General features: G+C 27.0%; 1 protein-coding gene across 1 annotated transcript; it reads left to right on the top strand.

The window, feature by feature from the left end:
- The first annotated feature begins 9772 nt into the window (after positions 1-9772).
- LOC142328342 (uncharacterized) lies at positions 9773-10549 on the top strand. The gene has a single exon (XM_075372048.1). The coding sequence runs from the start codon at positions 9773-9775 to the stop codon at positions 10547-10549; it is 777 nt and encodes a 258-aa protein (XP_075228163.1).
- The last annotated feature ends 6675 nt before the right edge of the window (positions 10550-17224 follow it).

The following is a 17224-nucleotide window of genomic DNA, read 5'->3' as shown; positions in this document are numbered from 1 at the left end:
AGCAAATAATAAAAAAAAAAATCGCACTATAAAGACGGATATAAAAAAATATCTCACTCGAAAAAAGTAATAAAGAAAAAAGCGTACAATTAAAAAGAAAAGTTCGTAAAAGTTTATTTGAAAAATACAAAACAATTATAATTACGGCGTAGAACACCGCACAGCGAAAAAATATTTATTAATATGAATCCTTATTTTAAGATTGAGAATTATATAACTTTATTAATAAATAAAATATGATCTTAAATCATTCACTATACAATAAAAACACGTACAACCACTTCAGTTTAAATAGACATTACATAAATGCAAGCAGGCTTCAATGTCATTAACGTTTCATTCAAATACACACCCTGGTTACTAAAAAAACTCATATTCAAATTACTTCAATGACTTATTGAACATACACCAGTTCATACAACTGATTAATATAAACTGATTTCCTTTTCTTCTTTTATTATTATTTTCTTTTGACAATAAATAAAAGTGAAATAGATAATCATAAAAAATAATTTTTATTTATTTTTTTAATAATAAATGTAACTCGTAAATTTTAATTAACAAAAATAAATAAAATTATCTCTTCATTATTAATATATTGATAAAGAATTCTTCGCTAAAGCTACAACACAGCGTGAATACCGGTGTTCTTTGGTGGTTGGGTTTCAATTAACCACACAGCTCAGGAATGGTCGGTCTGAGACTGTACGAGACATTCATACATATCATCCACTGAAGTAATTCCTTACGGTGGTTATGGAGGCTAAACAGAAAAAGAGAGAGATAGTGCGAGAGAGAGAGAGAGCGCGAGAGAGAGAGAGAGAGTGAGGGAGTGAGTAAGACACCAGCATTGTATTAATTTTCTTATTTTCTTAACTTTTTTAAATTATTTAATGAATGCTGTTAGATACAGTATTTTTATAGACCCTGAACTCAACACCACCGCGTGGTAGCGCTAAATTTGTTAACTTTTCTGACTCAATTATATTAAAATAAAGTATATATATATATATATATATATCTTTCCTAAATAGGAGCCAAATTATTATTTTTTAATATAATATAATAATTTAACAGGATTCAATTTTTTACTTTATTAAGGCAGTTAAATTATTTTTTAGTTTATTTATTAATTCGGTCAAAAAAAAAGTAATAGACACAGACTCAATGCAGAGTACCAAAGCTAAGTAAGAATCACTCAGATTGAATCTTTTTTTTTCTTTTTGGTCATCTGCGGATCGCATTAAAATAAAAACAACTACACATTGGACTTTGTTTCCTTTCGTGTCAGTATTTTCATTTTTTACTAGCCTCTTGACTTTTTTTTTTGGAAACGTTTCTTTTTCCTTTTGGTTTTCTAGAATACTATTGATATCTGTTTTATTTTTGAAATTATTTTAGAAAAAGATTTCTTCTTTAATATCTAATTCCTTTATGTCTTTATCGATTTTTTGAAACCAGTTATTTTTGGTTTTAAATTAGTCAAGATGATGATTTTCGTCAATGATTCTTTTCGTTAATCTGTTATCTTCCATCGTTTTTCAATGTCAAGCCCAATACTCTTTTTCTTATAGAATCCGTTACTTTTTCAAATTTCTAGAAAATTTCTTTATTTGGTCTACTATATTTTATTATTTTTACATATAGGCCATAAAATCTTTCTTAATTTTTTTTTTTTACTTCCTTGTACGAAATAAAGGAAATATTGTAATCGCGAAAAATTTCGGTTTTCAGATTTCAACGGAAATAGCCATTTTGACCATCCCTGAATCCATTTTCACTACTTTCGATGTGACATCTGTAGGTACGTATTTCCGTTAAAGCCCATCATGGCTATGAACGGCGGATGGGGGTGGCGACCGGAAGAATCACACGGCGGGTGTCTTCCCCTACGGGGTTGGAATGTACGTACGTATGTATGTATCTCGCAAATAACTCAAAAACGATTAGCCGTAGGATGTTGAAATTTTGGATTTAGGACTGCTGTAACATCTAGTTGTGCACATCCCCATCCGATTGATTGCAATTGACTGGACCAAGAATGCCCAAAAAAAGCCCAATATACAAAAAGTTGGACTCTAGACTTTTTTTAGGAACAGTCATAAGCTTTTATTGAGACCTTTTCAACGATATATCATAAAGTGGTACTTATTTTCATTGTTCCAGAGTTGTAGCCAAATAAAATTTTAATTAAAGAAATATTTGGATCTTACAAAGGGAAGGCACATCGGTTTGAATTCGACATCATTTCCTTTTTTAACTTTTTTTTTAAATTTACATATAGATTTATTAATAATTATTAACCTGTCATTGTAAAAAATCTTTACAATAAATAATAATTCAATAACTAAAAAAAAAAATCAGAGGTTATAAAAAATGAAATACAATTTTATGTACTTTTAAAAATGTGAGCATGTAATTTAATAGACGTACAAGGAAATCCTGCAGTGTCCACATCAGATTTTTAAATTATTTTTTCTAACGTGATTCTTTGAATATCATCGGCGTTTCTGTAGTGTTAAAGCACTTTAGTCTAATACTTGTGTTATACTGTCTAAATTTTGCGTAAAAAGGTAGATATATTTTGTTAGTTAATAGGCTTCTTCTGTTTTGTTTGCTTTCATGTCTCAGTTGGATCTTTCCAGGGCGTTGTACTGCATTTTTTTCTGAAATATTTAAATTTTTCAACTACCGTAGTTACGTTTTAAGAGATTTTTCTTATTTATTAATTTTTTACTTTTTAAATGACTTCAAGAAAATTTCACCCTTAAAGATGTACAGATTGTAGTTGTACTCAAAATTTGTAATTTATTGTCTACATTAAACTAAAAAACAAAGCAAAAAACTGTTTAATCTAATAAAAAAAAACCGTTTTACTAAAATTATTATTACACAAATTATAATTAGATTTACCTCAATTATATCAAATAATAAGAAATAATCAGACTGATTATCAAAGCAAATTATATTACTGTATTTTTAATTACATGAAATCATTACCACATCATTCATTACAAGTCAGTCAAGACATGTTTATCAACAAAACGCTAATAATACAAATAATGTATGTGAATATAATATTAATAAGAACTGATATTATATTTTATTATTTTTTTTATATGTATAAATATATTTTATACCAGATGCCAATCCGACCTGAGGCGCCTCTCTCTGATCTACTTTTTACATTCTAGACTAAAAAACATAATTAATGAATACAGTTAATAATTAATTCCAATCAAAATAAGGAAACATGTATTCATTTCGTGTTATTCTGGTGAATGTAGGAATGTGTAGGAATGAGTGTCAAAATCCAGTATATTCAATAACGTTACGTAGCCTAAGGAATAATTTATTTAATTATTTAAAAAACCAACAGATTCCCCTTAGGTCAGTTCTTCTAACTCCTTATCTCGTTTCCCCCTCGAAACAACTAATCATCAACAACATTAACAGGTGAAAGGTGTCACTATTACAACTACTTCTTTTGCGAGTCACCAGTTTCTATTGGTAGTATTCTTGATTATTTAACGACAAAATTTTTGGTATAAATATCCATGCCGGACATTTGATCTTCAGTCAGTTCTGTTCAGCAGTTCTCAGCAGTACTAAACATCTAAATAATTTTAGTAGTACCTTCTGTATATTATTACATATATCTTCAAAATGACATTAAAGGTAAGCTCATAAACAATGGATACATTAGTACATATCAACACAATATAACAACATTCATACACACGATATAAATTTATACAAGTGCATTATTAGAATACTATTTACTTAAATATCATATTATTATAATTAATTTAATTAAAAAAATTACTTTGATTTACGGTAACTATACTTTTTTACACATTTTTCTCAAAGTTTTTCTTTCTAAAGTTTTCTCTGAATAAGTAGACAACAAAATATATTTTTTCCAAAAAATGGTTTGAATTTCAATCTTTTTCAACTTCATATATATATAAATAATAAAATATATATATTAATATTTATACTTAAAATTTACTCATTGGTTAAATAGACATCCTAGAATAATTCATTTTAGATCTTTAAGACTTAAATTTTTAATTATGGAGAAAGACTGATAAATTGTTATGCTAGATCAATATAGTTAAGTACAATTACTCTGTACTTGGCAACTGTTACATGGCCAATAAAACCGATAATTTAAGTCAATATATGCTTCTAAAGGTAAAGGTGATATATATACACACCTTTATATTTACTTAAAAAAATACTATATTCATAATTATTTTCTTATAAGTCAATTCAAATAATATAAAAATAACAATATAGGAAGATAAAATTTAAAGTTTATTCTGGAAATTTAAAAAATAAAGATTTGTCTTTACAGTTTAAAAAATATACAATAATTTTAATTCATTAAAAATTTAAAGGGAAGTTATGTAGCGAACTATCAACTAGTAATCCACTAATAAATTAATATCATTCTGACAGCTGTAATTGAGATACGGCACCCGGTGGCCTTCGATTAAAGATATCTCGTTCAATATAGAAATTTATATGTATATATATATATATATATATATATATATATATATAATACTTCTTGTGAATATATATATATATATATATATATATATATATATATATATACACACACACACACACACACACACACACACACACTTAATTATTTATTAAATAAATCTTTAAATGTTTTATTTAAACTCTAACGGTATTATTAGTAAAAGAAAACGCAAACTGAAATAAAAAATAACTTTTCAATAAATTGGATGTTATAATACAAATATTACTACATCTTGCAATAATAAAAAGGAATTAAATAATTATTATTTTATTTTTTATTTTTTAATATAGTTTATGTCTTCTTTATAGTAAAAATAAAAATCTTATAGTTTATGTGCCGTTTAACAAACATATGCCAGCTTTCAATTATAAATGAAAAATTACGCCGCATAAAAACTATTATAGAATACGAAATATTTTATTATCCGTAAAACACTTTTCGTCACAAAATAACGAAGCAAATTTACTAATTTCAAATTTATTCATCAGAAAATAAATAAAAGATAGTCAATAAATTATGAGAGGACCAATTTATTATAAATAAAAAATTTGAATTTTCTTTATTGAAACTACAATACATGTACATACTTAAATTATATACACTATAAATTTTACATTTATTTAATTAAGTACTTAATTGTAATATTCATTAAATTATACATATATAACTCACAAGTAATTAATAATTTAAACAATTTTTTCTTAATTTATTATTTATTTTTTATGCAAAAAAATAATGATCAATCACTCAAATTCAGTAATATATTTACAGGTATTATATATTTTTTTAAAGAAAAATGTACATTTTTGGAAGGTTTTTTTTTTGCTAGATGATATCACCACATAAGCTTGAAGCTTGTTTGTGGGATATGAAAATGGAATTTTTTAGCAAATGAAAAACGCTTTGCCTGACCGGGATTCGAACCCGGGATCTCCGGGTGAAATACCGAGACGCTATCACTCCTCCATAGAGATCGGAATATTTAATAAACAGAAAATGCATTATTAACACACAACTAAACATTTATATTAGGAGAAAAAAAATCTACTAGGTAATTCTTAATTATATCTTTTTAACTGACTAAAACACATATAATAATAATTTAAAATACGAAAACTTAATATGTAATTAATTTATAAACCAACTTTTAAATTAAATAATTATTTAAAAAGAAAATCTGATAGGAAAAGAATATTATATCATGTTAAAAATAAAATAACGTTTTCATAAGCAAATACTAGATTAAGCATAATTTTTTTCGTTGATAATATCACCACACAGTTTGAAGCTTTTTCGTGGGATATGGAAATAAAATTTATTAGCGTACGAAAAATGCCGTGCCTGACCGGGATTTGAATCCCGAGATCTTAGGATGAAAGGCCGAGATGGTACTACTCCGCCAACAGATCGGCAACAAAACATTTTGTTTGGAAACGATCTGGCCTTCAAGAAACATCATATTATAAAAAAAACAAAAAACAATTGGATTAACATTATTAACTAATAAAAATATTAAGATGTAATGAACAAGATACATTTATTATCTAATAATTACGATTTTAAATAAAAAAAAAAAAAAAAAATAGTAATAATAATAGATTAAAATTCTTTTTTTCTTTCCTTGTATGAAGTAAAAGAAGTATTGTGATCGCGAAAAATTTCGGTTTTCAGGTGTAAAGGGAAATATCCATTTTGACTAGTTACGGTGCGACATCTGTACGTACGTATGTGCGTATGTAACTCGCGTAACTACAAAATAATTAGCCGTAGAATGTTAAAATTTTGGATTTAGGACTGTTGTAACATCTAGTTGTGCACCTCCTTTTTAGATTGCAATCGACTTGACCAAAAATCTTCAAAAAGCTAAAAATCCAAAAAAATTGGATTTTAAAATCAATAACATTTAATTAGAGATTACATGCAACATTATGCGAAACTATAATAACTGAAAAGTATTATTTTTTAATTACATTATAGATAACCAAAAGGCAGACAGCAAACATAAATATATCAGAATTTAAAAAAGTACTGTCAATGCGAATAACATGGTTTTTCACAGTTATCATGCTAGGCTTCGGTTTACAATTACTTTTAAAAGTTCCTGACGACTTAAGTAATCTGGAATACTCTGTAGATGATTTAGTGATAAAATAATATTGTTAATTATAACAAGCTTCCCTTGAGGATTAGTTAATTATAATTATAAAAATAACTAATTTTGCCTTTTAATTTTTCGGAAATTCGAAGGCATGATCGATAATATTACTAATATTAGTAATTCAGTAATTTAGTAATTACTAATATCAGTATTCCTGACAAGTGATATTTTGTACGACTCTTTTGCACAAAACAAAAGTTATTTGGAATTACATTTTGAATTTATACGGTCTTCCATTTTTTTTTTTATTACTATTTAAATGAGGCGGTACTGGCATCAATTACCAGTGTGCTGCTGCTATTGTAATATGTTCGGTAAATTAACAGGCCGTAACCGGTTTACTAAATTTGTTAAAGTGTAAATATATATGCCAACGATAATAATAATCTTTTGATTAACTTTATTCACATAAGTCACCCATTTTAATTAATCTGTTATGTCTTTGTCGATAAGCTTAAAGCTAAATTACTCGTTTGCTAATGATAATAAAAATTTTAAATTCATTTATTTTATTTTCTAATCATTTTTCCGTTAATCTGTACCAAATTTCAATTCATTAACGATTCTCTTCCAGAAAAAAAAAAGAAAATATACCTTCTTGATTACATTTTCATAGTTCTCAACTAATTACAGCTAAAACCTAACCGGATAAAAGCTATACATTGAATAAGAAATTTGTAAGTAAAAGTAATCATTGATAAATCGGGCTTCCCCTTTCCTTATGAAGTAATTTTTATTTTACACCGTAATATTATAACAAAGCAATCTTCAAAAATTTCAATTTTGCACACTCAAAGAATAAATAATTTTTTATGATAACTGTATATATTTAAACAAATAAGGGAGATATTATAAAGTTATGGCAACTTCTGCTGCCCAATAAAGTGATTATTTATACACTTTTATAGATTAGCATTTTGTAATGAGAAAAAATGTTTTAATTATTTTCGTATTATGTCCAATACATTAAACCGAACCATTTTTTTATATCACAATAAACATAATTTTGAGGTTCAAGAACCACTTTTTTTCATTTCAATCTACATCACGATATAACAAGACTATATTATCTTCGATTGTACTAGCAAATAAATATTATTTTCCCGCTATGGTAATTTTGTAAAGAAATTTGTAAGCATTATTAGATTTTTCTTTAGCATGCACTACAATAGTCTGTTATCATTTTAAGAAAATTAAGTAAAAATTTTCATTTTTAAAAAATTAAGTAAAATCTTCTAGTAAAGCCAGTTATTTTTACACGGATTTGAATACTAGATCGTGGATACCGGTGTTCTTTGGTGGTTGGGTTTCAATTAACCACACATCTCAGGAATGGTCGAACTGAGAATATACAAGACTACACTTCATTTACACTCATACATATCATCTTCATTCATCCTCTGAAGAATTATCTAAACGGTAGTTACCGGAGGCTAAACAGGAAAAAGAGAGAAGTAAAAAAAAAAAACAAAGAAAATTTTTTTAATTTGAATTACTTAAAGATTAGATAATAAATAATTTAATTATTATAAACATTACAAAAAATCAGGAAACGAGTAGAAAAAATATTTCAATAAATATTCATACAATGAAGTAATAACGTGCCGATCGTTTGCCGGATAATCATAAATAAAAGTTACAAAAATATGTTAATATAAACGATTTCAACAGAATATTAAAGAAAAAAAAAGGCGTAGTCATTAATTACATTATCTGCAACTAAAAAATAAAAAAAACTTTTAAGTGTATACACAGACTAACGACAAGAACCAATATAATAATGCTATAACAAGATTATTACTATAAATGATAATAAATAATGAGTTTTTGAGTTGACGGATTACTCCGATAAGAAAAAAAACTAACAACTAATAAGAAACAGGGCTAATTAAACTAGATTCAAGTAAATGAAAGTAACAGTTAAATAAAAAGAGACATAAATAACGCGAACGAAAAGAGAAGTGAACGGGACAAATAATTGCTCTCCTTTACATGGATTACTGGGTCAAACAACATCAAAAAAACACGTTGTCAGTCCACTATCACATAACGAATAATACATTTATGTGGTATTATAAACTCGCTTATAAACATACGTTCATAAAAATTATAAACGTAACAGAACAACAATTATTGAATAAAACAGAACCGGTGTCAATCAAAACACGAATTGTGGGTATATAATGCCTGAAGGAATAAACTCCCTCACCCTGCTAGACTATATTAATTAAAAAATCAAATGATTAATTCTTTTTAATATAAAATTACGTAATCTCTGTTTAAAACAATTTGTAAATAATTTAGTAAAAAAAAAGTAACAACAGTTTTACTGATTAAATTTTTATTTTAAAGGTATGGAAATAAAAGAGGTCATATTCATAAATTAAACAAAATAAAAACATTATTTTATCTAATTTATTTATCATTGTTTTATCGCGCAAAATAATAATGGATTTAAGTAATTTACTTTTTTCTTTATTTTTTTTCCTTCTATTGCGTTAAAGTATATATAATAATATATTCATGAATTTTGTAAGAGAAGAAAATATCCTCAATTTATTCCTCTGAAAATCGTGAAATATTTTAACAAGATTATTATCCAGATATAATAATAGTTTTTTTAATTGCTATAAATCAATGATTAAAAATATAAATACATTTAGCTTCTTGGCAATCCAGCGTAAGAGTTCATGTATCAGTAGTAAAGATTTATTAAATATGTTTACTGGAATATATTTAACTGTTACTGGAGTAAGGGATAACTCCACTTTAAGTATACTTAAAGTTATCAAATTTAGTAATAAAAAAAAAATGCCGGCCACCGTGGCGCGAGTGGTAGCGTCTCGGCCTTTCATTCGGAGGTTCCGGGTTCGAATCCCTGTCAGGCATGGTATTTTCACATACGTTACAGAAAATTCTTCTCATCCTAACAACACCTAATGGTGGTCCCGGAGTTTAAAGATAAAAAAAGTTTTTACTCATTATTATTATTATTATTATTATTATAACGTAATACTGAGAATAAACTTCAAATTTTAACATATATATTTTTAATAATGTTTCAGTTGGTTTTATTATTGGGAGTCGTAAGCAGCTGTTTAGCTATCGAGTACTACTCAGCACCCGCTTCACACGGGTATGAAAAGGAATACCAGCACGAACCAGAACCGTATGACTCACACCCAAAATACATCTTCGAATATGAAGTTAAGGATGAACACACCGGCGATATTAAGAGCCAGAAAGAAGAAAGAGACGGTGATGTCGTAAAGGGTTTCTACAGCTTACACGAACCGGACGGCACAAAGAGAACTGTTGAATACAGCGCAGACCACAAGAGCGGATTCAACGCAATCGTACACAAGGAAGGTACACCCATCTACCCGGAACCGAAGAAATACGAATCGCCAAAATACGAAACACCAAAATACGAAATCAAATACGAAGCACCAAAATACTTCGAAACTCCAAAATACGAAGCACCAAAATACGAAGCACCAAAATACGAAATCAAATACGAAGCACCAAAATACGAAGCCCCAAAATACTACTCGCATAAACCTGCATACGCTTCAGCATCCGTAACAAAATACCATCAACCAAAATACGAGGCACCAAAATACGAAGCACCAAAATACGAAGCTCCAAAATACGAAATCAAATACGAAGCACCAAAATACTACTCAGCACCAAAATACGAAGCTCCAAAATACTACTCAGCACCGAAATACGAAGCTCCAAAATACTATTCAGCACCAAAGTACGAAGAACCTAAAGTATCTTCTCACTCGTACTCGCATGCAACATACTCTTCACCGACCCACTCATATTAATTCTTGAAAAAAAAGAAGGAAAAAACAAATTACATTTAAAAAATGTTAAGTATTTGACTCATCAATCACTCATCGCCAAATATTCATCATTAACGTAATGAATATACATATATTATGTATGATACATTATTTAACTATGTACCCTTTTTATACTTTTTTAATAAAATAAATTAAAAATCAATACCGATCTGATTTTTTATTAAAAATACAATTCCTAATTTTTCCAAAATTTTAGAGGCGAGTAGTACATCTACATACTTCAAGCCTTCAAGCCTGCAGATGTAGATCCTTGGATTTTATCATAATATCGACCGAACATTCTTCTTTTCCTTCAAGATTTTCTTCAATAAAATCAACTATCTATCATTACTTTGGAAATTCTTCCTCTTGCATACTTCCACCTTCATCAGCTGTAATATCCTCATGATTCGTTGTCCATTAATCTCTCTCTTGGTCTTCCTCAAAATCTTATTTTTTTAAATTCACAGTCTTGTGGATTCTTTCTTCAATGAATGGCGGACCATATTTCCTTCCACGTCATCTGCTTTTTTCCAAATATTATCTATCGTCTTCTTCCTCTTCTTGCAGATTTCCTCAAAAGTTCCTTAAATTTCTACTCTACAATTCTGATTTAATTATTTTTCAAATTAATTCTTACTTTTTTCTACATCCCTTAATCTAAAATCTCCGTTTATATTGCAAGATCGTAGATCATTACTGATTCAACTTTCTTTGGTCCTTTTCCTCAATTTCTTTCAGTTTCTTTTGTACAATAAATTATTGGTTTGGTAATTTTAAATTCCCCCTACTTGATATGTTTTTTCTTAAGATTATCCATCCATCCTTTTGATAAAATATTTTCCTGAAAAATTCTGAAAGTTATTATTCTTTTTTCTTAGCAATCGTTTCTTTCTTTTACAATCTAAATTTTCTTCTTTTATTTACCAGGATCGCACATCAGCGTCTATTCATCTTTCTTTTAGCCGTCTTCTTATTCACTTTCTACTGCACAACCCACAATTTTCTTTTTCTTTTCTTTGATCAACATCATTCTCCTTTGGACTTCAACCGACTTATTCGCATTATACTCTACAATTCGTTAATATTAAAATAATAATTTTCGACAACTTTCTGCATGTATGAGGAAAATTAAAATCTATTTTTGACAAAATCATCAGACATTCTCTTCTGAATTTCTTAAAATGTCCATATTTCTTAATTTGTTCTTTCTATATTTATAAAGTGCAATGGCTGAAAAGATAAATACAAGGCATGTAAACAAAAAGAGTCTGGGGAAAAATGAATAGCTTTAGCACTTATACAATTTTCAAATTAAAAGGATTCAATTCACTTATTAATCACGTTTTTAACAGTTTAATTAATAGGTTTTTGGTTTTTTTTTGTTTTTTTTTTTAATGTGAAATGTTGGTTTTTTATACAGACAGAGATTGTAAATATATGTTTTTGTAAAATCACAATAATTCACCAATAATCTTTTACATATATTTACACACGCACAGTGTCTATTAAAACCGTTTCAAGAATTTAGGTCATGGTGCGCCTCATTAAAATAAAGAAAAGACTTTATATCAATATATGTCCGGACACGCATAGTTTACCGGCTATCTGCCATTTTGTATTTTTAACATAAAAATTTATTTCTCAGAAATGGTTAATCGTATCGTGCAGAAATTTCATATACTTCTAGGATACATAGAGCTTTACTTGAATAAAAATAATGAAATCTGCTCTCTAATTCCATTTCAAAATGGCGGCCATGAAACATTTTAATTCTTAATACCTTTGCAATCACTAGTTATTTAAATGTTATGTTAAAAACAAAACATTAAGCGTCTTATGATAAAGAAAATGACACCTTATTTATTAAAATAAGTTCATAAATAACAAAGTTATGGCAAAAATTCTTGAAGTGAGTCACTAAATTAAAACCCGGTTTTCATTTCCTTCAGAATAAAAGTAAATGACGATCTCAACTGGAATAATTTTATTAACATATCACGTAGTAGATTATAATAATTAAAACATATTGAAAATATTACAATAAAATATTATTAAAATCATGCAGTGTATAGCGTAAAATTTGCCTCCACCACATTTAAAAAAAAAAATTTATTCAACGAAGTATTATGTGAAGGAAACATAAATGTAACCCATTTAATGTAAGTAACATATATAACTGAAGTTTTCATAAATTCCGTTCAACAAAAATAGCCTAAATTTTTAAAATATTCCTCTAAAATTAATGTAATATTATTAAACTAAAATAACCATTCTGGTAATTATCATATGCATAATTAATAAGAAAAAAAGGTATAGAAATTTACATCAGACAAAAAATGTAAAAAAGTAAGTCATTCATTTTTACAATAACTGAAATCTGAACCAATCAGTGCCTGATGTTATAATAACAACAAGAATTTATAATTTCAATGTACACTAAAAATAGGGAATTTATCCAATGTTTTCCTAAAACTTAATGCTTGAGTATATATATATATATATATATATATACTATATATATATAAAAATAAATATTTCATTAAATGAAAAGGTCCTGAGCAAGACTGTAAACTGCATCCTATATAACCTAATAACACCATCATATCAATGCTGCTTGGAAAATAAAAACTCTGGGAAGTTTGAAAGAAATAAAAAACAATATTCATTGTGGGAATAAGCAATGGTCAATTAATACGGCTCCCATAGATCGATGAAGTTAAGCAACGCTAGATCTATTAGCCGAACGGAATTTTAGCTGCAAGTGTTTGACATGCGAATGATAATAGTAATCGATTATACTTTAAAAAACAATATAACGTAAATAAATCAAATAGTTTTAAAATAACTTACAACTGTTATAGAATACGAAAATATCAACAACAACAAATTTAGAAGTTCCTAATTTATTAAAAAGAAAGTAAACAAAAGTAAATTTCCAAATAGAAAATTTAAATACAAAAATCGGCGTTTTATTATAATTCCGAATAATACGTCATTTGAAATGCTGCAATTTATTAACTGAAGCATATAAAAAGAATTCTTGTGGACTTTAAGAAAAGATCAACTTTTCTTTATTATATTTTATACAATATTTTTTGTATAATTATTTTGCTTAATATTTTGCTCGATAAATATAAAAAAAATCTGATGTGGGCACCACACAACTTCCTTGTACGCATATTACATTATACAAACACGTTTTTAAAAGCATATAAAGTTTTATTTCATTAATAACTTCTGATTATTTTCACATTTTTTTTTTATTGTTATATTGAATTATTATTTATTGTAAAAGTTTTTTTACAATCAGAGATTAATAATTGTTAATAAATCAATATATTTAAATTAAAAAAAAAAAAGTTTAAAAAATAATGGAAATGAAATCGGATTCAAACCGATGTGTCTCCCCTTGTAAGATTCAAATATTTCAATAATTAAACCTTTATTTGGCTATAATTCTGACACTAATGAAAATAAGTACCACTTATGATATATCGTTGAAAAGCTCTCAATAAGGGTATTACTGCAGTTAAGAAAAACTTGAATTTTGGGCTTTTATGGACTTTTTTGGTCAAGTCGATTACAATCAAAAGTGGAGGTGCACAACTAATTGATACAACAGTCCTAAATCCAAAATTTCACCATTCTACGCCTAATCGTTTTTGAGTTATGCGAGATACATACGTACGGAACGTACGTACAGACGTCACGCTCAAACTAGTCAAAATGGATATTTCCGTTGAAGTCTAAAAACCGAAATTTTTTGCGATCAAAATACTTCCTTCACTTGGTACAAGAAAGTAAATATCAAAAAAATTATTTTAAAATGTTGAATTTATTTTAAAGACAGTAATCAAAACTAAGTTTCCAAATATAAAATAAAAATACACATAATAGGGGTTATATTATAATTCCGATAAATACATCATTTGAAATGCCGTAATTTATTACCTGAATCATTTAAAAAGAATTCTTGTGTACGTCTCTGCAAGATGATGGACTTCGTTATTTTATTTTATACAATATTTTTTTTTAATAATTATGTTGCTCTTTTCTCAAGTAATATAAAAAAGACATAAATTAAATGAGTAAACTAAAAGAGGTAAAACAATTTTAATTTAATATTAAAATATATTTTCTAGTTATAAGAAAATTAAATTATTATAATTGCAATTTGATTAAATCATTAAAAATAACGAATAGATCCAACACTCAAGCATCAAGTTTAAATTCTCTCCCTACAGCGATTCATTGCATAAGCGCGTATGAAAAAAATATACCAATACAAAGTCACCATAACCTCAATTTGAGATTATGATGTCTGTTGTCGGCATTAAGTTGAACGTAACTAAAGAATGACTCAACCAATATTCATCAACATTCCACATGCACAAGTTCAGTTCAGATAAACTACGACAGCATATCTATCTATATTTGAACCAAATAGAAGAAATAGTTTAGGAGATCTTTGAGCCACATTTTATAAATGAATGTCATTTTTGAGATTTTCGAGCCATAAAATTTTATACATGAATGGTATTTTCATAATCTTAATACGTAAAAATGTAAAGAAAATTCATTTTCACTCCCAATCCGATGGGATGATCGATCATATCATCAAACAACCGAAAAAAATACCTCATACTGAGGTTATGTTGTCTGCTGTCGACGTTAAATTGAGCGTAACAGGAACGACTCACAATATTCATCAAATTTTAACATACAAAATTTCAGATACACTACTACAGTATCTCTAAATTTCAGTGAATTTTATCCAGTAGTTTTTGAGATTTTCGAGCCACAAATTTTATACATGGGTCTAAGGAAATTACATTTTAAGTGAATGGAAAAAAAAATAAAGGTAAAAATTTGAACGAAACTCACAAAAACTATTTTTTTTTAAATTCCCAGCAATTTACTTTATTCATTAGATGGAACAGACAACTTACCCTGCTAAGAACTTATTTTTACAATAATCAAAATATTTATACTACCATTCATTTCTATTAAGTTTGCATAAAAACATAATAAGTAATTTAACAAATTTTAATTTTATATTTATTTAGCCATCACGCGTTGTAGATAATCTACTTCTCACAACTATTTGTAATCTTCCATGAATTTGTATCATTCTACTGTCGACACAGGTAAAAAATCAAATTAAAATCGTAGAATAAAACAAATAAATTACCAAAAACGGTTTCAAAGAGTCCCACACTTACACCAAGAATAAAATAAAAGTTAAAAGAATTCAATAAAAACAAAAATTTGATCTTATTATTTCGAAATTAATCGAAACTTTATTGATGGATGATTGAAATCAATTATTCTGATAACCCTAAAAATATTAACACCCTACTGACTTAAGATGGTAAGTCGCTTTTGATACCGTGAATAGTGGACACATTTATTTTCAATTTATAGAATTTTATGGTGTAAGGAGTAAAAAAATATCAGAACAGAATGGTGAAGATTCCTGATCTACCACGAATCCTGATTCGACGAATTATCTAAGAGAAGCAGTGTAAGAGATTGGCCAGTCGTGTGCAGATTTAAACTCCATTGATATTTTTCATTTGGATTATTTCTATATATCATAACTAGTACTTATTTTCATTGGTTCCAGAGTTATAACCAAATAAAAATCTTAATTAATGAAATATTTGGATCTTATAAGGGGAAGGCACATCCAGTTCAAATCCAACTTCATCTGCTTTTTTTAATTTTTTTTTTTTAATTTAAATATATTGATTTATTAATAATTATTAATATCTGATTGTAAAAAAAAATTACAATAAATAATAATTGAATAATAACAATAAAAAAGTAAAAAAAATATCAGAAGTTATTAATGAAATAAATCTTTATGAACTTTTCATTAAAAAAAAAAAAAAGTGTGTATGTAATTTAATACGTGTACAAGCAAGTAATGTGGTGTCCACATTAGATTTTTCTTTACATAATCGCCCACCTGTTTTATAAAGCTATTTTAAAGTAAGAAAAACAATAAATCCTCCCTCTTTCTTGTAGTATAAAAGAAAGCATGAAAATAAATAAAAAATTGCAACGGTTTGTTGTTTGTAAGTCAATAATCACAGACTGCTAATAAATGAACAAAAATGCAGTTTTAAAAATGGAAAGTTTGTAATCAAACGATAATCTACTTAACCCAAAATTACTGGTTGATTCTAAAGTGATTTAACATAACTAATTTACAGATAAATAATAGTTAATAACTACTAATAGATAAAACTAAGAGAATAATATGCTTAAATTAAAAAGAACATTAAAAAAGAATGCTCTAATCTAACATTTCAAGTAGTTCTAAAGAATTCTATTAGGTAGCAGCACGTATACATAACGATAATCGATTTGTGTTAATAGGAGTTCCTCATTAGTACCGATATAACATATCAAGATACTCAGAAACAGACTTAACGAACCTGCTTCTCCGTTCGCATAATTTTAAATTTTTTTGTTAGCCTATTCCATCACGAATACACAAACGAAATCAAATTAGTAAACAGAAGAATATTTTATAATCTGTATTAAAATTTATTAGAATTACTCGAAACTACAATATCGTTACAGGTTTTTATGTATATATAAAAACCCATTAGAAAGTGAAATCAGAACCTTACTACTGAATTATGT

The sequence above is a fragment of the Lycorma delicatula genome, chromosome 7, assembly GCF_047948215.1.
Source record: "Lycorma delicatula isolate Av1 chromosome 7, ASM4794821v1, whole genome shotgun sequence".
Classification (NCBI taxonomy): Eukaryota; Metazoa; Arthropoda; class Insecta; order Hemiptera; family Fulgoridae; genus Lycorma; species Lycorma delicatula.
The sequence above is the reverse complement of the archived record's forward strand: the minus strand, read 5'-3'. Positions and strand labels throughout refer to the sequence as shown.

What these genes read in the sequence shown, in the direction of transcription:
- LOC142328342 (XM_075372048.1), top strand. Translation starts at nt 9,773, where the DNA reads ATGTTTCAGTTGGTTTTATTATTGGGAGTCGTAAGCAGCTGTTTAGCT.